Below are 25796 nucleotides of genomic sequence, written 5' to 3'. Positions count from 1 at the left end.
TGTTCTGATTTCAGTTTTGGGGCAGAGGGGGTATGTACGTTTTAACAGGAAAAACAGCAGCATTTGAAACAAATTAATTCCTTAACCTCCCGTCCCTGGGCCAGATTTTCAGGTGCTGGGCTAGATCTTCCGGGGCAACACCAGTTGACACCAGCTCAGTATCAGGCCTGTTGTATTTAGTTAAAAGTACGGCCTGTTATCACACCGCAGCTTTGTAAACCCCCTGAAATGAAAGCTGGCTGTGCGCCCCAGGGCCAGTGTGTCTGGTGGCCGTGGGGTCGTAGCCAGTCTGAAAGCCTGTGTCACAGCACCCTCTAGTGGGAATAGTTCAAATGACACTGATGGTTTTTCTCGGTGCTTATCGCATGCCCTGGCGTGCTGGAACAGTGTGTAGAGTGGGGGTGCCCAGAGCCATTGAACCAAACTGTAAACCCTGCATAAGATGGAAACCACTTCAAGCCAGGGGTGCTGCTGCGTCCCCAGCACCCCCAGTTCCAGCACCTCTGGCCCTGGCCCAGCACAAGACACAGACTACAGGCAGCTCCTGCTCCAGAGAGCATGAGAATCTAATACGGGAGATGCACTGGGAAGCCCAGCACTCCAGGATGTCCCTGCCAAGGTACAGCTTGTGCTGCGGGAAGGGGTAATGCCACGGGGGAAGGGGCGCCTGTGTTCTCACTCTCACTCCAGCTCCCCTCCCCCGATTGCAGGAGGTCATCCACTCCATCCTGCTGAGCGGCAGGATCGGGCCTGACATCCGGCTGGCCGAGTGCTACGGCCTGCGGCTCAAGCATGTGAAGTCCGACGAGATCCACTGGCTGCACCCGGACCTGACGGTGGGCGAGGTGCAGGCCAAGTACGAGTGTCTGCACCTGGAGGCCGAGTGGAGGTACGGGGAGACCCCGCGCGCCCGTCTTTAGGACCAGAGATCGCCCTGCGGAACGGGCAGGCGCCGCCGGAACAGGTGGCCGCGCGGGAGGCCGCCATGGCGGGAGGACAGTCGGGGGCTGTCGGGTCCGCATGGACCCGTCACACCTGGATCCGGGGGTCTCAGCCGAGTCTCCACTCGGGCACATTGCGGAGTGGGGCAGCAGGGGCGAGGGGCGTCGGCAGGGCAGGGCTGTGGTAGCTGTCGGGGCTAGGCGCGTTGCAGAAAGAAAGACCCTTCCTCGGAAGAGCGGACACCCCAAATAGCTGCCTTATGGTTTTCTTGAAGGTACGACCTCCAAATCCGCTACCTCCCTGAGGACTACATGAAGTGCTTCCTAGAGGACAGGACCACCTTACTGTACTTCTACCAGCAGGTCAGAGTATTTGCAACACGCTCTCCGGGGCATGAGTGGGCCCGACTCCGCCGACTCCTGCGGCAATGTGCCCTCTTGCACCAGTGTTGAATTTGGCCTCCCGTCCGCACGCACCCGTGATCCCCCAGGATTCACACGTCTCCCGGGAATCTCTCTCCCTTTCTTGCTCTCACCACACCGGGGCCTGATTGAAAAAGGTTCTGAGCACCTACAAATTCCAAAGAAGTCGCTGGGAACTGCGGGCACCCAGACCTGGCCAGCAGTCCCCGTGCGGGTGTGGTTGACCAGCAGCAGCAATGGTTAGAGTAGGGACGTGTCTGAAGACGTGAGCTTCAGGGGTCGGCCACTCTCTCATCTCAGTGCAGAATGAGCTCAAGGGGTGGACGCTAAAGCTAGAGAAATTCAGACTAGAACTAAAGCACCTGTTTGACCAGGGAGAGTCATTAACCACTGGACCCACTTACTAGGGACGGGGTGGCGTCTCCATCCCTGGTGGCTTTTAAGTCAAGACCGGCTGTCTCTTTCTTAAAGCTCCACCATAGCTCAACCAAAAGCTATGGACGACCGGCAGGAATCGCTGGGCGAGGCTCTATGCCCTGTCTTCTGCGGGAGGCCAGACCAGTGCTCCTCAAATGTCATTGCACCAGGACCCCTTTCGGACAATGAAATTATGACATGACCCCGGAGGCCGCGGGAGAGCCCAAGCCCCGATGCCCTGGGTCGGGGGAGAGGAGCCCGAGCTGGGTGTGAGGAGGGGTGGGGGGAGAGCCCAAGCCCTGATGCCCTCCGTGGGGGGAGAGAGGCCCCGAACTGGGGGCTGGGGGGCTGGAGCCCGAGCCCAGCCGCCCGAGACGGGGGGACAGGGGTTCAAAGCCCGAGCCCCCTGGGAGTGTGGCGCTCGGGCTGCAGCACCAGGTCCCAGCGAGTCTAACGCTGGCCCTGGCAACCCCATTAAAATGGGGCCCTGACCCACGGTTTGAGAACCGCTGGGCGAAATGATCGGAATGCCCCCTTCAGGCCTTAGCAGCTATGAATCCCCAGGGCAATGCCTGGAGACCAAACAGCTCCGGTTCCTGAAGTAAATCTCTTTGCCCGGCACGTGCCCCAGCGGCATTCACACTCGGGCCTGCAGCCCCATCGCTGCAGGAAAGGGGAGAGGCGAGGAGGGATTGTGGGGATGCCGGACACCTGACTGGCCTCCTGATCTCTCCTTCTGGCCTTGCAGCTCCGGGCCAGCTACATGCAGCAGTATGCCAGCAAGGTGAGCGAGGGCATGGCCCTGCAGCTGGGCTGCCTGGAGCTCAGGTACGTACCTCGCAGAGCAGGCGTGGAGCGCTAGGGGACCGTCCCCAGGGGGCCAGGGGAAAGAACCCTTCTTAAACATGCATCCCAGCCCCAAACTGGATCCAGAGAAGTGTGGGAGGAAGCGCTGGCTAGTGGTTAAAACAGCAGAGGGCAAGGAGCCAGGGATTGCCAGGGGGTGAATCCTGTCCCTGCCACCGGCTCACTGTTTCCAGCCATTTCCCCACTCCGTGCCTCAGTTTCCCCCTCTGCAAAATGGGATCACGCTTTGTAAACAGCTTGGAGCTCCTTGGACAATAGGGCTCATTTAGTGCATAGCGTTTTCCTATTGTGGCTCCCTTTGCTCCAAGCCAGAGGCTCACCTGGAGCAAAACAAGGGCTGCCTGGAGCAAGCCCCCAGCAAAGGGACCGGGGAGAAGTTCCAGGTTTTGTTCGGGCTGGGAGGGCAGCTTCTTTTGAGCGAGTCCCATCCCCCTTGGATGTGGTGGGCTGGGAAGCTCAAGCCAGATGCCAGTGCCATGGCACTGCACGAAGGGGGGCGGGGGTGTCAGGAGGAGGTAGAAGAGAGGAAAGATGAGGATGAAGAAACCGGCGCAGCTGAGCTTTGGGCTCTGGTGCCCCACGGCTCCCAGGGGCGCTGGGGAACGGCTCTCTCATGCCCTACAGCTAGAATAATATGGTGGGAGGGGGGATGCGTTCCAGCTGAATCACTCCGGCGGGCCAGATGGACTTGAGCAGCAGGACGTTAGACGGGCCCTAACAATAACCGGAGAGATTCAACCCCAGGAGGCTCCTCTGTTCTCCATGCCCACGGTCGTCTGTAGTTGGCAGAGAGCAGTGCCAAGGCGGGTGGTGGTGGCATGGTTGGTATGCCACCCGGCAGGCTTCAATGCGGTCGCCATCAGCCCCCCCGTGAGATGCAGGCGCATGGGAAGTGCCGGCGGGGGTCGGGAGAGGCAGCCGTTGCTCGCTAGGGTGAGGAAACACTCCTGCTACAAGTCAGTGGGGGCTTTCTTGATTTACACCAGCTGAGGATTTGGCCCGGGCTTTTGCTAGGATAGGGCTGGGCGGATTCTATACTCCTCGTGCCTCGTCAGCCCGCCAGGCGAAGCCCAGGCCTCTGGAAATCCATCAGAGTTCTGCAGTGAGTTTGTTGCTGATAAGAGGCAGGAGGAACCCAGCTGGACTCGAACTGCCATGGCTGGTGGTTAGCAAAAGCCTGGAGCTGAGCACGTTTGAGCTGACAGTCACGGATGGGGGAAGAACCCCAGAGCCACCTGCTTTTCTGCCTGTCACTCTCCATAGGCCAGCTGGGCTCAATCCAGAACCAGACACCCCAAAAGCTTGCGATTGTTTGGGTCCTGCCCGTTATGCAGAGAGGGAGCCACGTTGTGCTCAGTTTCAGTGGGAACGTCGCATGTCTAATTCACAGCAGAATTTAGCCCAGGGGCTATTTGCAAATTTAGATCCAGACCTGGAGTATAAAGCTCTCCAAATCTGTGTAACACCTTGGTTACCACATGTAAGCAGCAGATTCAGAACCCTGACTTTCTGCTCTAAGTTACAGGCCTCTGCCACATGAGCTAATGGAGTAACTCCATTGACTAGTAGCAGTGGTAGGCTGGTATCCTCTCTGAGAATGAGCCACTAAAGGGGGCCGTGACACATTTAACTAACTTATTACCTTTGCATCTGCAATTCTTATCTGGGCCCATCTGTTTGAAGGTCCCTTTCCTGACTCTGATCACAGTGTGAGGTTAACGGGGTGTCTGCTGCCCTCCTATCATTTTGTACCGCTCATTTTGCATATTGAATGTACGAATGAGCCACCAGGGGCTGATGGCTAATCTGTTGCCCTGGCATTTGCAGCCTGCTTGCATGCCCACGCCCCCACCCCCATATAGGATGCGCACGCGTGAGGTCGGTATGTTGACACCTGACCTTCACTCTTCTTGCAGGAGGTTCTATAAGGACATGCCGCACAATGCCCTGGATAAGAAATCCAACTTTGAGTTCCTGGAGTAAGTAGCCAGGTTCTATTTCTTCTCGACTCTGTCCCCCTTCCCCCCACTCCTCGGAGTTCCCCAGTCCTCACAAATAACAGGGTGTCCAATCCCACGTGATCTCTTAATTAAGGCAAGGAAATCTCCTCCTATACTTATGGCCCAGGGGATTAGGCAGCTCCCTAGATCCCAGCACAGAGGGAGACTCACCATTTAAGTACCTAACCACGAGGACACTTGTGGCTGATTGTGTCCACACACAGCCTCCTCCCCCAGAGTCCGAACCCTGCAGAATCTACTGGGCTCAGTGTAAAGCCTGGAATGGATGTGCTATGGTTTGGGCTCTTTGATGGTTATTACAAGATCCTGGCCAAGAGCCTGGAGTGGGCTGCCCTAGAGATGTTGCAGAAACGTGTGTGTGGGTGGGTGGGTGTGTGCCCCTCAAAGCGTCATGGCCCTACTGCAGGGAGTAAAACCCAGAGTGGGGGAAGCTGGGATCCTCATAAGTGCAGGAAGCCTGAAATGCCATGAGATGAACCCCCTCATATCATCCCCTACTGCGTCAGGTGCATGAGGCAACATTACTGATCACAACAATAGATCGCGATCAAAGTGGGGCAGTACCAGAGTCCCTGTCCTGAGGGCAGGGATCACTGAGAGGTGGTCTCTCTGTGGCCCTGGGGATTTCTGCTGAGGCTGCCCGCTGCAGTGCAGACGGTCCTCAACAGGGAACCAGGCTGGGAGCACTGCTTTAGGGGCCACCAGTCACCCATCAGGTGGCACTGAGCTCCAGTCATCGCTGATCAGAGACCCATCCAAGCCAATGACGCGGGGGACTCAGGGTGCCTGTCACACGTCCCCTGGCACCCCTCCATACGCCAGGCAGGATATTTTAAAGCCGGCCTAAACGCCACTAAAATGCGGATGAAAGGAGTAGGTTTTGCAGAGTCCCTGTGGGATCGTTAACCTGTGTGTGCGTCTCTTGCTCTCTCTGCCTTTCAGAAAGGAAGTAGGGCTGGACCTGTTCTTCCCCAAGCAGATGCAGGAGAATTTGAAGGTGAGGTGCTGCAGAGCCCGGCCTAGGGGTGTTATGGACAAAGGACACTTGTGGCCAGCGCAGGAAGCCAGGACTCCCTCAGAGAACAGCTCAGTGCAGCTGGGTTAAGCCGTTAGGGTGAAATCCAGGCCTGGTGCAGAGCAAGGAGACAGGTGCCACTCTAGGCCTGGGGCCTAAGCCAACCCTAGGAGTGTAAGTGGGACTTGAGTGGCACCTAGGATGTCGGTTGAAGAATTCACCCTTTGCCAAGAAACGACAAAGCTGGGGAGCTGACCTGGGGAAGGGGCAGGCCGGGCGCGGAACAGCAGGGAACTCACCCAAACCTAGGAGTTCCTTGCAGAGCTCTCCAGCGCCCCGCACTGGGTTGTCAGGTCTCTCGGTCAAGGAGCGGAGTTGGGAAAGCCGCTCACAGGAATTAGCAGGGGTTCCTGGAAGCCGGGATTGAGGGCTGTTGGTAGAGCTGTGTATGGGGAGCCCAGGGCTAGAACAGTGGGGGGCGGGGAGGGGGTGGAGGTCAGGGATGAGGGGCGCTGGCAGAGCTGTGTATGTGGGGAGCCCAGGACTGGAACAGCTGGGGATGCAGAGTGGCTGGGGGTCCAGTCTGAGGGCGTCAGCAGAGCCGGGGAAGGTAGGAGTGGAACCACAGCAGGGCTGCAGGTCAGCAGTGAGGGGACGGCTCACGACTGGAACAGCGGGCGGGAGAGGGGGGTCAGGACTCAAGTGCATTGGCGGAGATACTGTGCATGTGGAGAGGGAAGCATTTGGGTACGCAGACGCCTCCCAGACCGGGCTGCTTCCGGCTGTCGGGTCTTTATGCCCAGCCAGCGGGGCCCGTCGCTGACTCCCCGGCTCGGGCGCTGTTCTCTCCTCAGCCCAAGCAGTTCCGGAAGATGATCCAGCAGACGTTCCAGCAGTACGCCCTGCTGCGGGAGGAGGAGTGCATCATCAAGTTCCTCCACACCCTTGCCTCTTTTGCCAACATTGACCAGGAGAGCTACCGCTGCGAGCTGATCGTGAGTACCTGCCTGGGGAGGACGGGGCGCTGTGGCCGGGGCTGGGATCTGTACGGTTCCGTCACACGCCTCCAGCCAGCACCTGCCTAGAGCCTGATCATCCAGCCTTGGCTGGCTAATAAGCATCGCTCCATGGCCAGCGTCGGGAGGAGGGCTGGGGATCAGTGCTTGGATAGAGGGGGAAATACGGCATTCCCAAATCTCCTGTTGGCCTGGGGTTGAGGGCCAGTATATGGTAGGATACACAGTATGCCCAGCCCCAGGGCTCTGAGTGTGAAATTTGCTGCCCGCCAAGGGGCTGGTGCAAAGTTCTAGGCACCGGCCTCTCTTCCCAGGATGCATTTCACCTTACCAAGGGCCTGATTCTGCTCCCTCTGACACCATTTCAGTGCAGTTGCTTCTAATTTATACCAGCGGGAGAGCAGAATCAGGCCCCCAGTCAGGGCAAACCCAGCAGAGGAGGCCTGAGTGGGGGTGGGGAGTTGGGCGTCCTTAGCGGGCATTGCTGTCCTGTGGCCCAGGTGTTGTGTGGCAGGCTTCTTCCAGTTGTCTTGCTGTGCGTGAAAGGGAGCCAGCCGGGGCAGGGCTGAGGAGCAGAGCTGCGTTGCCGCGTTCCAGCTGCGAATGCCTGGTCAGATCCCTGGGCGGGCCGTGACTGAGCCCTGGGGGGTACCTGCTGGGAATGCCAAAGGAGAGGAACAGTTCCCCGAGGGAAACCCCGGAACACAGAACAGGACCCTATGGGGGATTCCTGATCTCTTGGAAATACCCTGCAACTGTGCCCTAATGGTGGGGCTTCTACATTCACTGTACTGCCCGTGGCGGGGGGAGAACTGGGCAGCTCAGTATGAAACCTTCTGCTCCATGTGCTGCGATGAAAATGTCAGGGTGCATACAGACGAGGGCAGAGACTAGCGTCGGCCCTGGGCTGGAGCGGTTAGCCGGAGATGCCCAGCCTTGCAGGATTGTTTCCGTCAGGATGAGAAATCAGGGCCATGAGACCAGGCGGTTCTTGGGCACCGTCCCGTTTATTGCACCCTCAGCAAGTTTGCAGATGACACTAAACTGGGAGGAGAGGTAGATACGCTGGAGGGTAGGGTTAGGATACAGAGGGCCCTAGACAAATCAGAGGATTGGGCCAAAGGAAATCTGATGAGTTCAACAAGGACAAGCGCAGAGTCCTGCATTTAGGATGGAAGAATCCAATGCACCGCTACAGACTAGGGACCGACTGGCTCAGCAGCAGTTCTGCTGAAAAGGACCTAGGGGTTACAGTGGACGAGAAGATGGATATGAGTCAGCAGTGTGCCCTTGTTGCCAAGAAGGCCAATGGCATTTGGGGATGTATAAGTAGGGGCATAGCGAGCAGATCGAGGGACGTGATCGTTCCCCTCTATTCGACATTGGTGAGGCCTCATCTGGAGTACTGTGTCCAGTTTTGGGCCCCACACTACAAGAAGGATGTGGAAAAATTGGAAAGAGTCCAGCAGAGGGCAACAAAAATGATCAGGGGCTGGAACACATGAGTTATGAGGAGAGGCTGAGGGAGCTGGGATTGTTTAGTCTGCGGAAGAGAAGAATGAGGGGGGATTTGATAGCTGCTTTCAACTACCTGAAAGGGGGTTCCAAAGAGGATGGCTCTAGACTGTTCTCAGTGGTAGCAGATGACAGAACGAGGAGTAATGGTCTCAAGTTGCAGTGGGGGAGGTTTAGGTTGGATATTAGGAAAAACTTTTTCACTGGGAGGGTGGTGAAACACTGGAATGCGTTACCTAGGGAGGTGATGGAATCTCCTTCCTTACAAGTTTTTAAGGTCAGGCCTGACAAAGCCCTGGCTGGGATGATTTAGTTGGGGAATCGGTCCTGCTTTGAGCAGGGGGTTGGACTAGATGACCTCCTGAGGTCCCTTCCAACCCTGATATTCTGTGATTCACAAAGAATGGCCACGGAGGCCTGTTCCCTGAACGTGGGCCAGAACAAACAGTGGGAAGCTTCCTGGCTCAGAAGTCCCCATGCTCGCCCCTCCAGCAAGCACTGCGCCCAAGGAGCTCTGCCCCTCTGCTTCCCAGGGTCACGCTCGCAGCGCCTCCTGCTGACTTATTTCTGCCTCCGGCGCACAGGGGCTGCAAACCCGACATCCTAACCGCGCCCCGTGTTCACAGCCTGGGAAAGCCCTCGTTCCTCGCGGTCTGGCGCCCCGGGCAGTAGCTGCAAGGACCCAGCTGTTGGGAGCACATACAGGGGTTGGATTGCTCTTCCTGACAGAGAGTGGTGGGCACATGCTGGCTTTAAGGAGGTCTGTGATCGTCTTTAGGTCCAAGACTGCCCCCTGCTGGCAGCCATGACCACCTTCCGGCATAACAGCAACACTGAAGATATTAAGTATCAGAGGATATAAGACATTATAGGGGCCATTGTATACATCAGTGGCGTAGCCTCCCAGGAATACTGGGCCGGATCCTCCGCGTAGCTGCGCCAACTACACCGATTGACACCAGCTGGTCCAATGAGAGTGGAAGGCAGCCAATTTCAAGCTGATACAACAAAATACTTTTTTATACAATCAGCCTGTGGAACTCACTGCCACTAGCTATCCGTGAGGGCAAAGTACCAGCAGGGTTCCAAAAAGGACTAGGCATTGGTAGATTCATAGATTAGAAGGCTGGAAGGGACCGTTGTGGTTATCTAGTCTGACTTCCTGTATAACACAGGCACCGATAGGGATAAAAACATCCTGAATTACAAGTCCATTAGATAGGACATAAAATGTATTAGCATTATAAACCCTCTCCCATCAGGGACTAAGCCAACCACAGATGGGGGTTAGGTCAGACTTTCCCCTCGGGTGTCTTGCACCTTCCTCTGGAGCAGCCGGGGCTGGCCAGTGTCATAGACAGGATGCTGCGCTTGGTGGACCTCGGGTCTGATTGAGACAGGCCATTCTGATGTTCCCATCTCAGAAAGTAACCCCCAGATTAACTCCTGGAAATCTCTGCGCCCCATACCGCAACCCCAAGTGACTCCCCCACTGGGGACCCCTGCCCTGGTCATACACTATAATATGGCTTTGGTTTCAACTGCTTCCGGCTTTCTACTCTCTGGCTCCAGCCGATCATAAAGGTGGCCCCTGACTCTGTCTCTCAGGCAGCGTCTGTGTCTGAGTTTGTACTAGCAAATATTCTGTTCCTCACAGAATTTCTCAAGCAGCTGAAGGTAGTTCAAGCCACTAGCTGCCAACAACACCCCGCAGCCGGTCTCGGTGGCTTTCACGTCGCTTCGGGGTGGGGCTGGCTGGGGCAGATCCGATGTGGATCGGCAGCCGCCGGTGCTCATGGCGAGTGCTGCGGGAAGCTTGGTTGTTTCAGCTCTCCGGGAGTTGTGCAAGGTCCGCGGTTGCACCACTCAGCTTTGTGCCCCCAAGTTTCATAGCGTTTCCACCCGGCATTTGGACACAGGCCCATCCCCAAACCTGATCCAGGCTCCCCAGCTCAGCTTGACTTTCCCACTAGATACCAGGGGGCTTCCCCGTAGCTCCACTCCCGGCTGCTGCAGTACGTACCAGTTTAACAGCAGGGAGGGCGTGAGCGGTTTGAAGTCTTCAGTGCCCCGCAGCTGCCCAGGAGGCACTGGAATCCCCCAGCAGTGTTATCATTAGCAAGATCTAGCAGGGACTTATGATGGGGCCTGGGTTCGAGTCCTGCGGTTTTGATTGAGTTTCTGGGGTTGGTGCACGTCACCGAACGGCCTGCAGTTGCAGCCCACGAGAGGCCCAGCTGGGGGATGTTGGCAGGGAACGGCTCCCAGCTCCGCATCCAGTGGGATGCCACAGGCGGGGACTGAGGTGGGCCGGCAGAGCCACGGGTGTGGAAAGCCAGCGAAGCCGCCGTCTGCACTGCACCCGGCGCTAGACAGGGTGGTCGGCTTCTCAGTTCCACTCAGCCGAGATGAGTTTGCCCCCAGGGAATTACGGGGTGAGTCTCAGCCCAGTTCTCGGACAAGCGTCCACCTCACACTCCCCCTTCCCTTGCTGGCGCTCTGATTGGCCTCAGCGGAGAAGCCGAGGACTGTATGGACTGTGGAGACAGAACTGAGGGTGCTCTCTGCAGGCCAGGGCTCCGGCTTGCTGGGCAGGACTGTGTGGGGATGCTCATCATGCTGCTGCTCAGGCCCCCCTTTTGGGGTCCGTTCTCCAGTCCCCTTGACCAGTGCTGGGTGCTTCAGCAAACCCCTGGCCGAGAAGCTCTTGAGAAGGGGGACGGGGCTGTTTCGGAGGCAGAGCAGAGACCGCGCCCGTGTCCTTGTCTTTCCCTTCCAGCAAGGGTGGAACATCACGGTGGATCTGGTGATCGGGCCCAAGGGCATCCGGCAGATGACAAGCAAGGAAGCAAAGGTATGGGGAGGGGGGCAGGGCTAAATCCCCAAAAGATGAGAGGGCTTAGTCCCCCCTCACCCCCGCACCTGCCGGGGCTGGGACCCAGAGCACGTTCCTCTTCTGGCAATTAAAGGAGGTGGAGCTGCTTATGGAATGAGGGAGCTGCAACGGGCATCCCAAAATAGAGCGTGTGTAATGTGTGTGTGTGTGTGTGTGTGTGTGTGTGTGTGTGTGTGTGTGACATCCTTGCTTAGCTGTCTCCCAGCCCCCACAGGCGTTGTGATCACGCTGAGGTTTTGGTGCATTGCAGCCCACCTGCCTGGCGGAGTTCAAGCAGATCAAATCCATCAGGTGTTGCAGCGTGGAGGAGGGCAGAGCCGTGCTGCAGCTCACACTCACCGGGACCCCCCAGGTAAAGTGGGGGGAGATGGGCAGCGCTTCGATGTCTCTTACCGTCCTAGAGCCACGTAGAGTCCAAGGCCAGAAGGGACCACTCTGATCATCTGCTCTGCCATAGCACACCGGCCACAGAACTCCTCTGAGCTAATGCAGATCTCTTAGAAAAAAACATCCAGGCTGGATTTAAAAATGCCCAGTGCTGGAGAATCCACCACGACTGTTGGTAAAATGTTCCAGGGGTTAATTACCCTCACCGTTCAAAAATGACCCCTTGTTTCCAGGCTGAATTCGTCTAGCTTCAACTCCCAGCCATTGAATGTTGTCTGCTAGACTGAAGAGCCCATGACTATCAAATAGTTGTTCCCCCAGTGCCAAGGTTGGAAAAGAGAAATGAGGGGAGAAAAAGGGGAGACAGAGAACTATTTTTTGGGAGACGACTGTTCTAAAAACAGCTGCAAAAACTAAAAGCGCGTCACATGGTTTTAGTAGTAACATAAAAAAGGTCACAGCGTCACAGTGATCAAATGACACAAAGCTGGTGGGGGGCGGGGTTGTCAACACTTGTGAGGATGGAACTAAAAATCAGAGGGTTCTTGATAAATTGGAGAACTGGGCCGTGAACAACAACGTGAAATTCAGCAAAGACAAATGGCTGGTGCTACACGTTGGGAAGAAAAACCAACTGCACAAATACAGGATGGGAGTTAACTGGCTCGTCAGCAGCACTGCTGAGAAGGAGCTGGGAGTTGTGGTGGGTCACAGCCTCAGTACGGGTCAGCAATGCGATGCTGTTGCAAAAAAAACAAAAGCAATTTTAGCAATGAACAGAGGCACCGCAGGCAAGTCACGGGCGGTGCAAGTACCACTCTGCTCGGCGCTGGGCAGGCCTCAGCTGGAGGACTGCATCCAGTTTGGGTCACCACTGTGTAGAAAGGGTGTAGAGACACTGGAAAGGATCGAGAGACGAGCGACAAAGATGATCAGAGGGATGGAATGAAAGCCATGCGAGCAAAGACTGAAGGATCTGGGCATGTTTAGTTTGGAAAAGAAGAGATGAAGGGGAGACAAGAGAGTGGTCTTCAAATCCTTGAAAGGCTGCCCTAAAAAAGATGGAGAAAAGCTGTTCTCTCTTGCCACAGAGGCCAGGGCGAGAGGCAGGGGGTCAAACTCCAGCAGAGCAGATTTAGATTAAATCTCAGGAAAAACTTCCTCATTTGTAAGAACAGCAGGACAATGGAGCAGACGCCTGGGGAGGTCGTGGAAGCTCCTTCACGGGAGGTTTTCAGAAGGAGGCTGGAGCCATCTGCCTTGGATGGTTTCAACCCAACAAATCCTGCATCTTGGCAGAGGGTTACACTGGATGGCCCTGTGGTCCCTTCTAGCCCTATGGTTCAATGATTCTATAACAGTCACATGTTGCTACCAGAAAGACAAGGGCGGGGTGGGGTGAGGTGGGGTGGCAGTATCTTTATTTCACCAACTTCTGTTTGTTTAATATCCTGGGTCGGATAGGGCTACCAGGACACTGCACCAGCTGTTCTTAGCGCAGGGTATGAGTGCAGGCCAATAGCTGTAGATGGCACCAGACCAATACGTTAGGGGCCCAATTTGTCCCCATTGGAATCAATGGGCTTGCCCGGGTGTACTTTAAAGATGTTAATGCATCAGGCCAGATACAGAGGTGCATCTCGGAGGGCGTAACAGGGTGTAATCTTGCACCTCCTGCTGCTCCTTCAGTGGGAACATGACCCCAGCTCCAGCCTGTAATGGGGACGGTTAGACGCACCCCCTGGCACCGGTGTGTCACGTACACCCCCTTACCCGTCGCTTGTGACCTTGGCCTTCTGGCGCGAATGGAGCCTGAGTGGGTGTAACTCACACGCCGGGGGGCTCAGTGGAAGCTCGGCTCATGGGTGCGGTTTCACTTGTGCAAATCTCCTGCCCGTGGCTGGGGACCCAGGTTCATCTCTGAGTCTGGCCCCGAGTGGTTTGGGTTTGCTGGACCCCAGTGTCCCAGAAGGGAGAGGGATGGGCTCAGTATGGCAGCGCATCTCAACACTAGCCCCTGCGGCCTCCAGGTGTCCAGCCGTTGTCCGTCCAGCTGGGAGCGTGGAAATCTGGATGCAAATGTTCACCTGGGTTTCTCCCCTCCACCCCACCTTTCATGCTTCACAGTCCCTGGCTATTAAAACCTCCTCCCTGGCCGAGGCGGAGAACATGGCTGATCTGATAGACGGTTACTGCCGGCTGCAGGGGGGCCTGGAAATCTCCCTCATCATCCGTCCCAAGAAAGGTGAGCGACTCTCTCCAAGCACAGGCGCTTGGGAGACCAGAGGGGGAGCAGATGCAACGGGATTGCGATGCCCATGAACGTCAAGGGGTGATGTCCCAAACTGGAGCCAGGCTTAGTGCAGGGAGTTTTCTTAACCCCCTGTTCCCAGCACCCCCATCAACCCTGATTTACAATCCCCCGACTATTCCAGTTCGGCGTCCCTGCATAGAGCCCCTTCTTTTCCTGTCCTGGACCATCGCCACGATCCTGCTAAATTACAGGAGAGGGGCAAGTGTCCCTTCAGTCTCAGCTGAGAGCCACCAAACTCGCTGCGCTTGTGATCCACGCTGGCGTTGAACCCCAGATGGCGTCCCGAGGTGAAAGGCGGTGGCAGTGTGGGGCTGTCTCGGCTTGATGTTCGTATGCAGGTTGCTGAGCAGCTGGGTGTGTGAGGAAGGGCCCCCCGACTGCACTCTGCCTTCCATCCCATATCTTCCTCGGAGGCTCAGCAGAATGGCCGGGGAAGGGAGAGCGGAGGCTAAGATGTCCCCAGAGTCTGGCAGCCAAACGGGGGGTGGGTGGGCGACAGGAGATGCAAAGTCAAGACCCTTTTCCCCCTTTCCCCACAGAGAATGAGAAGCGGGTGAGCCTGCCACAGATCCCTGCACAGTAAGTAGAACATAAGCTCTCGAGGGACCTGTATTGGCACTGGGCAGAGGGGCCACAAAGGCGGGATGTCCAGGTTGGAAGGAAGGGCCATAAAACTAAAGCCCTGACCATGTGTGGCCCTCAGAGATCGCACGAACGCCTGGCTTCAGAGCGGGGCTTAGATACCCTGGTGATAGGCACCTTGGAAATACTGGAGCTGGGTGGATGGATGGAAGAATGAGGAGATGGATGGACAGACGGATGGATGGATGCATGAATGGATAGGACATCTGGTGTCTGAGCTTGTCTCTTGCTCGTTTTCACCCATGCTTTCACCTGTAGGGACATAGACGAGAGAAGACCCATGTTAACTGAGAGCATCAGTGTGGGTGAGTTTCATTCACCCCTCTTGCCATCCGGCCACGGCTGGGAACTGGAGAGTAAGCGAGCCGGTGCCACTGGCAGAAGGAGAAAACAGAGGGATGGGAGTGTTTGGGGAAGGGGAGAGAGAATCTCAGCTCCCTTGTATTAGAGACGGGCCCGAGGCAAAGCTCCAGATCCAGCCTCCCTCTATCTCCTGCCCCTGACCGGGGGCCCTGACCGGGGGACCCTCGCTTTTTTTTCCTCTCTGTCCCATGGCCACAGAGTCGGGTGGAACCAACCCGTTAGTGCGGCCCCAGTGTGGGTCCTTCCTGCCTCTTTAGACCCTCCTTGGCAGCAGCTGGTGCTGGCCCCTGTCTGGCAGGACGCTGCCCTAGATGGACTCCTGAGCTGGCTCACCGTGGCGGTTCCCATGGCCAGCGGCTTCTGTGGGCACGGGGGGACTGGACAGCCTGTGCTTATCCGTGGGGTTGGTGCGGATGGGCTGTCCAGGCGGAGGCCCCGGGCTTGCCACGGTGTCACAGGATAAGGGGCAGCTCGTAGGGGTCTCAGACCGGCTGGCTTATTAAAAGAAACACCCCAGGCCGGGCCCTGCAGAGGTGGCCCCTTCTTAGTGCTGCAGCTCATTTTACTGCTGAATTTCTTGCCCTAGATTCGGATATTTATGCTGAAATCCCCGATGAGGCCTCGAGACCCAAGTCTGGAGGTACGTGCCCTGCCTGGCCCCTCCAGCTTTGCTTGGTTAGTGGCGCTTCTCCTTGAAGACATGAGAACCCACATGCTGGAGGAAGGGACGCCAGCTCCAGGGGAAAGGGACTGGCTGGTCGGCGCCTCTTTGCTGGCTCCCAAAAGACGGTGGAGACGTGATGGGAGGAGCTGAGCTGCGAGGGGAGGAGCTTGGGGTCAATCAGCCCCTCCCACTAGGTGCTCCTTAAGGGCATGGTCTGAAGGATGTGATTTTTCCGTATTAGAGAGAGGGGGGCTCCATCCATCGCTGGTGTAAATCCGCATAGCTCCATTAGAGGAGAAGAAGCGGCACTGATTCGCACCGGCACTGGATGTGGCCTATTATCCGTAACCTCCGGCTCTGGCTTCCCCCGACTGATCGTGGGTGGAAAGGTTCATGCATTCGTCCTCCCCGTGGTTAGCCTCCCCCCGCCTCGTGATTTGTAAACTCGGCCCCTCAGATACTGTCGTCATCCTGCGCTGAACAGGCACCGTGGGGGGATAATTCATTAGCCCTGGAGACTCTGCTTTGCCTGCAGGAGATGAGGGAGGGCTCTGTCTATACCGAGGACAGTCCCTGTCCTCTGGGAGCCCCCGAGGCCGGGAACGGGGGTGCGGCTGGCCATAGGATCAGTCACGCTCCGTGGACTCTGGATTTGCACACCTGACAGAGCGGCTGGCTTTTCAGGGGCTGCACCGAATGTACCAGCCCCGTGGAGCCATCGCCCGCTGGGGGGATCTCCAAGCAGGGACTCCCAGGGATGAGCTGGCGGCACCAGCGAACCCTGTCCCTCCGGTTTCTCTGTCCCTCCAGCCCAGCAGTATGGGGTCTCCCGAGAGGATGTGACTCTGGGCAGGATCCTGGGGGAAGGTTTCTTCGGGGAGGTATACGAGGGCATTTACACCAACCAGGTGAGTTCGCTTTCTCTTTGCTGCCGCCGACTCGCAGCCACTGATCCTCCCCATGGGGCTGGCAGGGGTGGGCGCAAGAGGGCAGATGCCAGCCCCGCCACAGACGAGGCTGTGGCAAAGTGCCCGTCCCACAGCACCCCCTTGTTGCCGTGCGGGCACACTCCTGTGATAGGCCTGGCCCCTCTGATATCCAGCCCTTTCTGAGGCTAGGTCTTTTCAGTCTATTACCCCCTCAGTCCAGTGATATTCCACCCACCAGTCATCAGCCACTGGGCAGCTGGGATCACTGGCTCGTGTCCTCTTCACCCAGCCCTCTTGTCCCCTCTCAGCTTTTGTCTTCTCTTCTGGGCCCATGGGCCCCCAGGGCCTGATTCCCCTTAATCCTGGCCCTTTCCCGTCAGGGCTGGCTGCACAGGGACGTGGATTTCCCCTGAAACCCGGCTTCCCTTTCATCCTGGCTCTTCTCAGCCCAGGGCCTGTCCCATACCCCCTTTGGAGGCACTTCCTACCTGCGCTTTCCTCCCGACAAACCCCCTCAGCTGCTTCTCAGGCCCCAGTGGTTAGCCCCAGGCTGCGCTAATTCCCCCACCCCCTGGACATTGCCCCGTGATCAAGGCCTTGGGTGAAAGCCCCTCTTCTGCCTTCTTCTCCTTCCAGAAGGGGGTGCGGATCAACGTGGCCGTGAAGACCTGCAAGAAGGACTGCACCCCCGAGAACAAGGAGAAGTTCATGAGCGAAGCCGGTACGTAGCTCCCGGCTGCCAGTGGCCATGGCGACAGCCTGCCCCCTCCACCTCGGGGGCGCCTCTGGCCGTATCCTGTATTGCTCTGTGGGGATCCACTGGGCTGGCAGGCCCATGGGGTGTTGGGGCAACAGGGGGCTGGAGATAGCTCAGGAGATAGCCGCCCGCTGACGACAGGGGTCTGTCTGTGTTACACATGGGTCTCCTAAGACGGTCATGAACCTGCCACCGCTACCAGGGCAGCTGCTGCTTTCGCTCCGGTGGGGGATGCTCACGTTCCCGTTGCTGCTGGTCCCCGGTTCAGCCCGCCCCCATCGACCATGCCGCCTCAGTGCCTGAGCCAACCCCGGTGTCTCTCTCGCTCGCAGTGCTGATGAAGAAGCTGGACCACCCCCACATCGTGAAGCTCATCGGCATCACAGATGAGGAGCCGACCTGGATCATCATGGAGCTGTACCCCTACGGGGAGGTGAGGGGGGAGAACAAACCCATGGGGGGCATTCGCTAGCTGGAGGGCCTGGGAGCGGGGGGATGGTCTTTACAGCAGGACTCCTTGCTCCTCATCGGGTAGCGAAGCCGTTGGAAACGTGCATCAGGCAACATTTCCTCAGCAGCAGTGATCTGTCGTTGGTGGGGAGAGGGTGGGCTAGGCGGGAGAGAAGCTTGCTTGACATGGAGCTCTTGCTGCTGTAAGGAATGCCCTCACCCACTGGCCCCTGCCAGAGGGAGTGTTGCCTAGTGGTTAGAGCAGGGGAGTGGATTCCAGGGAACCTGGGTTCCACCCTCAGTGCTGCCAATGACCTTGGGGGCAAGTCACGTCACCATTCCGTGCCTCGGTTTCCCCACCCGTAAAATAGAAATAATGATTCCTGCCTGCTCCGGAGTGGGTGGGCCTTACAATTATGGCCCCACGAGTCTCAAGAGATTTGGATGGCGCTGAAAGGCATTGGGACTCCTGGGCGCCCATCCCAATAGACCCCCACACTGCTCCAGCGTCCCTGATATCTGCCCGTCGTGGCCGCCTTTGACTCCCATCTCTTTCCTCGCGTGGCTGTTCCTCCCCCACACCCGGGTTCCTTTGGCTTGCACTGCCTGGGTCCCCCCCAACTGCTGGGTTTGCCCCTAACCGCAGCTCTCTTGCCCCCGTGCAGCTGGGCCACTACCTCGAGCAGAACAAGAACTCCCTCAGGGTGCCCACCCTCATCCTGTACGCGCTGCAGATCGGCAAAGCCCTGGCGTACCTGGAGGCCATCAGCTGCGTGCACAGGTAAAGCTGGGGAAGGGCGCTCCAAGGGCGTTGCCAAGGCCGCGGGCATTAGCCGGCACATTGGCAGAGAGCTGCCGAACTGCTGACACATGCAAGCGCTGGAGCCAGGCACAACTTTTCGTCCGAAATTTTGGGGTGTGTGTGTGAAAAGTGCAGCTTCGTGTCGACCAAAGCGTGTTGCGAATTGGCCCTGTAGCTGACGAATCGTTTCAGTCTTGGGGGGGGGAAATGGCCCTCCCCCCCACACACAAACACACACACTGGATTTTGGCACCGGAAGCAACTTCTCGTTTTATTTTTAAAAAAGTTATAAAAACTAGAAAACGAAAACTGCATTTTTTTTTCCCATTTGGTTCAGCAGCCAGACTAAAGAACCAGTGATTCACTCAGCTCTACGCACGGTTAGCGCGTGGGAGTGACTGCAGCGACGATGGCAAATTACAGGGCATTGGCTTGTTCTTGGGGTGCCCAGGAGCGAGTCACCTGCTACCCCCTGCCTCGAGTAAGAGGGTGTCTTTCGTATGGTAGCTGGGTGTCTGATCCCTGCCACCACCAGCCGTTCAGCCAAACGCCACCCCTGTTGCAGGTTAACGAGATGCCTTTGAATCATACCGCTGCGATACCCAGCCCCTCACACTGGCTCCGCACAGAAATTCCAATTCCTCTGCACCCAAAGGTGCGGTGCACCCCAGTTTCCCTTTAAACCACCCCGCCTGTAAACCACACCGCACTTTGAACGACACAAAAGTAGGTTTGTGTGAGTGAGAACAAAGATTTAACAGGAAGCGAGAGACAGAGATGGACACAGCCGGTTACAACATGAAATAAAATCGAAAACGGTGGAACAATAGCTACCTGTCCTGGGTAATAAATTTGGCTCCCCCCGCAAAGTGCGGTGTGTGGTGGAGCTGGCTGGCTTCACCGAAACCAGGATCCAAATATCCACGCAAGTTCCCCGCTCCCAAAGGGGATTCCTCTGTGAATGCAGGCAGAGCGCCTTGCCGTACTCTCTGTTCTACTGAAAACGGCCCTTTGTTTCTGTTCACAGGCAGGGTGACCCCCGGCCTTGTGGTACTTTCCTTCCCGCCTGTAAGCGGTCTCGATTGTTTGTCCTGGTCTATGATGGTTTTCCATTGGCCATGGCAAGAGTAGACAATTGAACCTTGCGTGACCTCACTGGCCGACTGGGGAGATGGCAACTTCCTCTTGCTTGAATGGGGGGGTCATGGGGACACATTATGCCCTGGGCAATAATTTCTACTCCAAATCAGACTTTCAGTATAAATACATTGCTCCTTAAATATTACCCGTCCATTTGCGCTGTAATGGTTATGAGTCTTGATAGGTTCCAAGCTTTCTGTATATATCCTACATGATAAATATCCTGTAAGACATGTGCTGGGTGCAGTGAGTCAGTCAGGTCTTAGAAAAGAGCTGAACAGGGGCCGCTTTGCTGCGGGGTCTCTGTGTCACACGGCTAATCTGTTTTAGATGGCTGGGGCCCTGCTTGACGAAGCAAGGGGAGCAGGCTCCCCCGTCCCATACCGGAGCACCACTACGGAGGGGTTGAGAACGCACTGTTCCTAGCTTGCTCACAGTTGGATGGTGGGATTGGGATGAGAGATGTAAAATTACATTTAGGGTGTACCTACGTTACAGAAGCCATGCTGGCTTAGGCCCCTAGTGTAGACGCAGCGTACACAGAGAGAAGGGGTTTTTCTGCCCCTGTAGGAACACTGCCTCCCTGAATGATGTCAGCTACGTAGCTGCGTCTACACTAGGGGTGTTGCCAGAGTAGCAATGTCTCATGGGGTGTGGTGGGATGTAGCCCGATGCAGCGACACGTAGACCTGGAGAGTCAAAGCTTTTAAGCCCCACTCCTGAGGATAAGAGCTATGCTCATCCAATCAGGGATCCACACGAATTCTTCGTTTGTTCCGCCCATTCTGCACAACTAGGTCCGAGGCAATGGAGAAGTGGGTCCCCAGAGCTCACCCATTGCCTGGTCACCCCATGCGGGGCTCTCTCCAAAGCCGACGTCCAACACGCTCCCGCGGGACTGACTTGCTCTCCCTGGTCTCCGCAGGGACATTGCTGTGAGGAACATCCTGGTGGCTTCTTCCGAGTGTGTGAAGCTGGGGGATTTCGGTCTCTCCCGGTACATAGAAGACGACGAGTATTACAAAGGTAAGGGGCAACTCGCGTCTGCAGTGGCCTGGCCCAAAGCTGGGGGACGATTCTCCCTATCAGAAAGCTACTAGGCACTATTACGCAGGGTCGGGTGAAGAAGCTGGAGTAGCAGCGAGGGGCTGCAGGTCAGGACTGAGGAACATTGATAGAGCTGTGTGCGTGTGTGGGGAGCCCAGGACTGGGAGGGAGAGCAGGGGGGCTCTGGACAGGGATTGCGGGACATGGGCAGAGCTGTGGGGTGGGAAGCCCAAAGCTGGAAGAGCAGGGGGGGCTGCAGGTCTGTGACCATTTTCTCTGCTCCCCAAGCTTCCGTGACTCGTCTCCCCATCAAGTGGATGTCGCCAGAGTCTATCAACTTCCGTCGCTTCACGTCCGCCAGTGACGTGTGGATGTTTGGTGAGCGGGACTGTGGATTACGAGAAGGGTGCGGCGTGGTCCGGGGCAGTATATCGATCTCAGGCCGGTATCTTTCCCAATACCCAGGGCCAAATCCTGCTCTCAGTTCCCCTGGGGTAAACCCAGAGCCAGTTCAGTGCCATTGTCCTAGAGTTACCCAGCAGAGTGTGTAGCGGGAGCTGGGCAGGGCCCAGGCAGAAAGCAGAGATGTCTTTGGGGGGGGGGGGGTGTATATTGGAGATCTGCGCAGATTCGGCACAAGAGAAGAGATCCTGTCTCGAGCATGGGGAGACAGCAGGGAAGTAGATGGAATGAAGAGAGCGAATAGCACCCCGGCTCCCCCAGCAAACCCCTCTCCTACTGGCAACGCAACATGCAGCGCGGCTGATAGGAGTTTTGGGGGGCTCAGGACAGTTCTGAGTGGCCAGGAATCCCCATGACAAAGACTCATTGGGCTTCAGAGGCTAAACAGGACTCTCACCCCTCGGGAGGTGTGGTCTGTCTAAGGTACTCGTCTGGCCCCATTTCTATAGTATCTCTGCATCTCCCATTCTTTAATGTGTTTTTCCTCCCACCCCCCTGCAAGGCAGGGCAGGGCTACTACCCCATGGTTCAGATAGCAAACTGAAGCACAGCGAGGCTAAGTGACTTGCCCAGGGTCACACATGGCATCTGTGGCAGAGCAGGGATTTGACCTCAGCTCCCCCAGATGGGGGTCTAATCACTGGTCCGTCAGTGCAGCGTGGTGGGAGCCTGCGGCCCTGGTGCCCGTGCCTTGCCCACCCTGCCTGGTGAGTGCTTCCCATCTCCTTGCCATGCCTGCCACCCCTGAGATGTGGTGCTTTGTGTCCCCTGCCCGCCCAGCCGTGTGCATGTGGGAGATCCTGAGCTACGGCAAACAGCCCTTCTTCTGGCTGGAGAACAAAGACGTGATTGCGGTGCTGGAGAAGGGAGATCGCCTCCCCAAGCCTGACCTCTGCCCTCCCATCCTCTACACCCTCATGACGCGCTGCTGGGACTACGACCCCAACGACAGGCCCAAGTTCAAGGAGCTGGTCTGCAGCTTGAGGTAGGCGGCCGGGGGGGATCACGCGGTGCTAATGACCTGGGGCAGCCAGATGGATCAGTCAGGAGGCTCTAGCGATGCTGGTAACTCTGGGAGCTGTGGAGGTTCGTTGCCAGCGGCTGCAGTATCACTGTAGGGCTAGCCAGAGCCCTGCGGTGCCTGCTGCCTGCCACCCTGGGTGGGGGGAGTTCTCCAGGGATCTGGTTCTACCCGCGGAGTTCGGTCACCCTGAACCCACCATAGGTGCTGAACCCCGTGGGCCCCACCGATCAGCTCCTCCCCCTCCCTCCCTAACGCCTCCCGCCCGCTGCTGATCAGCTGTTCAGTGACAGGCAGGAGGCGCTGGGAGGGAGAGGGAGGAGCTGGGGCAGGAAGAGGCGAGTAAGGGTGGGGCGTGCTCACAACCATTTCCCCGTCTCTCCGCCATGGTCATTGGTTTCCGCGGAGGCTGTAGCTGGCAGGAACGTTGTTAGGGATGCTGGCATAAGCAAGTCCCGCCAGTGCTGACTGCCTGGCATTTCCCCGGTAGCGAAGAAAGCTGAACTGCTTCCCTTTGCTACTGCCTGTAGTGACATATATCTGATGGAGAAGGACATCGCCAGGGAGCAAGAGAGGAACAATCGCCACCGGCCTCCCAGAATCATGGAGCCAATGTCTTTACAGGAGCCCCCTCCAAAGGTAAGAAGGGAGCCGAGCAACGTGTCCATAACAAGCTGCTAGATCCCGCCAGGGCTGTGGAGGGCTGCCACCCCACCACAACCATCCCTATAGTGCACACATCACTCACAGGAGGAGAATGTGGTCTCCTGTAGTGGCTGGTCTGCGTAAGAGGATAACAGTCCACTACACCTGTTACTTAGTGGAATCTCTCCTTTAGCCCAAGAGGCAGAAGCTTATGCTGTTTAGACCTGAAGGGCATGGGTTCTGATCCCCCTAATGCACATACATGGGGATCTGGTTTTTCATAGATTCCAAGGCCAGAAGGGACCATTGGGATCATCTGTATGGGCTGTAGAATTTCCCCAAAATATTTCCTACAGCAGATCATTTAGAAAACCGTCTAATCTTGATTTAAAACTTGTCACCGATGGAGACTACCATGACCTTTGTGGTCCATCCCTGCCGTCCACCACGTTTTGAGTTTCCTGCCTTCCCTAGACAGCAAGCTGTTTGGGGCAGAGCGTGTGTTTTCTTATCGGTGTGTGAAGTGACAAGTGCACTTGTGGTGTCAATACACCCTGTTTGCTCGGAGAGAATCCCAGCTGAGGTTAGTAACAGAGAGGAGAAATTCTTTTTTAAAATATATGCATGATTTTTAAGCTAACGCTGTCCCTTTAAATATGAAGTCTAGCATATTATGGGTAAGGCTGCAAGTCTGTCTTGGAGGTCACAGAAGTCACGTGACCTCCCTGACTCTGCAGCGGCTGGTGCGACTGACCCCAGGGCCACCCAAGCAACTCGGGTGGCCCCCGGGACAGCCCCACCGGCCGCTGCTGGGGCAGTCACCCCTCCCCACAGCACCAGCGGCAGTCCTGGGCTGCGTGTCGCCGACCCCCCTCCACTAGCAGCGATCCCCTGCTGCCCCCTGCCCCAGAGCACCAGCAGCGGTGTCCCCCCCTTCCCCCCACCCCTGAGTCCCCCTCTCCAGAGCACCCAAGATTTAGTCAGGGCTATATAGTAGAAGTCATGGACAGGTCACAGGCCATGAATTTTTGTTTACTGCCTGTAACCTGTCCTTGGCTTTTACGAAAAATACCCTTGACTAAATGTAGCCTTAATAATGGCATATAGAGACTCATAGACCCATGGGGTTAGAAGGGACTGCAAGGTCGTCTAGTCTAACCTCTGTCAAGGTGCTGGATTTGTTGTGTCTCGAATCTAGCAAGATGCATGGTTTTACCTGTCTTAGAGGCAACAGGAGAGGGAATCTAGATACCTGCATGATGCAGGGGGCAGTAACATGTGACAGACCTCAAGTGAAATCCCCTGGAGCATGCTACGTGTTACGCCAGATACACACGTCACCGGCCCAGGCAGATGCAAAGCGTTGCACTCGTGTACCGGGCACCCGTCCACCTCGTTGCGTTGTGAGACCCACGGACAAAGGGCTGGTATCGTCCTGGTTGGTTTTCCTGACCTGCCTCTTGCTACATTCGTAACGCTTGGCTGATGAGTCCCAGCCTGCGAGTTTGCAGCGGGTAACGCCCAGGGCTGTGGCCTGCATCGGCCAGTCCTTCTCCTCCTCTTGCTGCCAGGAGCCGAGCGCTGTTAACGTGGCGACCACTTCACCCTGTGCTTTTCCGTGTCCTTGTCGTCCCACAGCCCAGCAGGCCGAAATACAAGCCGTCTCCCCAGACCAACTTATTAGCGCCCAAGCTGCAGTTCCAGGTAAGGCCTCATGGCTGTTACTGACCAGCCCGAAAGCAGCAAGCTATTGGCTAGCAGAGAACTCCCAGTGCTTGATGGGATGAGACCATTGCATTTCGGTCAGGGGTATAGCTGAAGAGCTACTGTGTGTCGCTTACTCTGAGCCAACTCCTTAGAGCTGCAGAGCGCCCGCGGCTCCCCCCGACGTCAGAGCAGGTGCCCGGCGCCTCTTGGGGTTTGGCCCTGTACGGTTCCGAGGGGCCAAGCAGCTCTAACGGGGTGTCTGTTTGTGCCCTGAAACTTAAAGAGAGACTTTCGCCCTGGGGAATGGCATTGACATCGATTGGCTCCCAGCACACACCGATTTTTACATGGGAGGTAGGAGAGAAAAACGGTTTCCAACCTTCTTCCTCCTCTGCTGCTCGCTGAAGGTGTTCGGGTCTTGGAATTCTGCTCTCCTTCAGCGTTGTGTGGGCCCGCTGAACCGGGAGCCGAAGTTGGCTCTCCGCGCCTTGGTCCACCTGCCTGCAATCCTCTCCCAGCAGTGAAGTACAGCGTGTGACATCTTCGCACAAACCGTGCGCCGTATGGGCCTGATTCTGATCCCACACTGGGTTTACGCCAGCAGAGCTCTGCTGATTTCCATGCCGTTTCCTCTGACTTACACCAGTGTAACTGAGATCAGAACAGAACCAGGTGTAGGGCACTTTATGGGAATTAGGGAAGTGGGGTGTAGTGGTTCCAGTGCAGCATCTGGGGGTGGGGGCTCAACATTCCCTTCCTGGCTCTGCCACAGACATGCTGTGTGACCTTGGTGAAGTCATTTTACCTCCCCATGCCTCAGTTTCCCCATCTGTGAAATGATGATCCTGACCTACCTTGCAGAGGGTAGGATTGGGAGAATTAATTGGCTAATCTCTGTAAAGCCCTCGGAGATCCTAAGAAAGAAGGGTCAGGAGAAGGACAAAGCTTTATTATCCTGGGAGAGAGGGAATATTATTCCCATTTTACAGATGGGGAAACTGAGGCAGGAAGCGTTTTCACCCACATTTTCAAATTTTGATGGCCTATTTTTCTGGGGCGCAATTCTATGCCTCAGAGGCCCTGATTGTCAGAGGGTGCTGAGCACCCACAGTCAGTGGGAGCCTGTGGATGTTCAGGACCCTGGAAAGTTAGGCCAGAATATTCAGGCCTGGTCACTCCTGTTGGGAACCTCAATGATTTGGATGCCCGGGGCCTAGCTGACTTGCCCACAGTCTTGGCAGACAGGAGAGTAAAGGCCTGGCGTTCCTGGCTCCCAGATCTGTGCTCAGACCATTAGGCCTGACCTCCCCTGGTCACTTCACTGCGGGATGAGGCCGGGGAGATACCAAGCTGGC

General features: G+C 56.7%; 1 protein-coding gene across 10 annotated transcripts in view; it reads left to right on the top strand.

Moving 5' to 3' along the window:
* The window catches only part of PTK2B (protein tyrosine kinase 2 beta), a 111129-nt gene that overhangs the window by 74001 nt on the left and 11332 nt on the right, over window positions 1-25796 (top strand). For 9 of the 10 annotated variants that reach the window (XM_073335540.2, XM_073335542.2, XM_078852027.1 and 6 more), the window contains 21 exons: window positions 711-889; window positions 1217-1304; window positions 2530-2609; window positions 4565-4627; window positions 5612-5666; window positions 6539-6679; window positions 10995-11069; window positions 11362-11463; window positions 13626-13743; window positions 14352-14391; window positions 14713-14759; window positions 15404-15457; window positions 16292-16389; window positions 17047-17131; window positions 17500-17600; window positions 18283-18398; window positions 20485-20585; window positions 20895-20984; window positions 21849-22053; window positions 22620-22728; window positions 24373-24438. In XM_073335540.2, the coding sequence (XP_073191641.2) occupies window positions 711-889; window positions 1217-1304; window positions 2530-2609; window positions 4565-4627; window positions 5612-5666; window positions 6539-6679; window positions 10995-11069; window positions 11362-11463; window positions 13626-13743; window positions 14352-14391; window positions 14713-14759; window positions 15404-15457; window positions 16292-16389; window positions 17047-17131; window positions 17500-17600; window positions 18283-18398; window positions 20485-20585; window positions 20895-20984; window positions 21849-22053; window positions 22620-22728; window positions 24373-24438 (2013 nt within the window). The remainder of the gene's footprint in view (window positions 1-710; window positions 890-1216; window positions 1305-2529; window positions 2610-4564; window positions 4628-5611; window positions 5667-6538; window positions 6680-10994; window positions 11070-11361; window positions 11464-13625; window positions 13744-14351; window positions 14392-14712; window positions 14760-15403; window positions 15458-16291; window positions 16390-17046; window positions 17132-17499; window positions 17601-18282; window positions 18399-20484; window positions 20586-20894; window positions 20985-21848; window positions 22054-22619; window positions 22729-24372; window positions 24439-25796) is intronic. The other variant, XM_073335550.2, reaches the window with a different exon arrangement.

This window comes from Lepidochelys kempii, chromosome 3 (genome assembly GCF_965140285.1).
Source record: "Lepidochelys kempii isolate rLepKem1 chromosome 3, rLepKem1.hap1, whole genome shotgun sequence".
Taxonomy (NCBI): domain Eukaryota; kingdom Metazoa; phylum Chordata; order Testudines; family Cheloniidae; genus Lepidochelys; species Lepidochelys kempii.
Note: the sequence above shows the minus strand (reverse complement) of the source record. Positions and strands in the feature narration are given on the sequence as shown.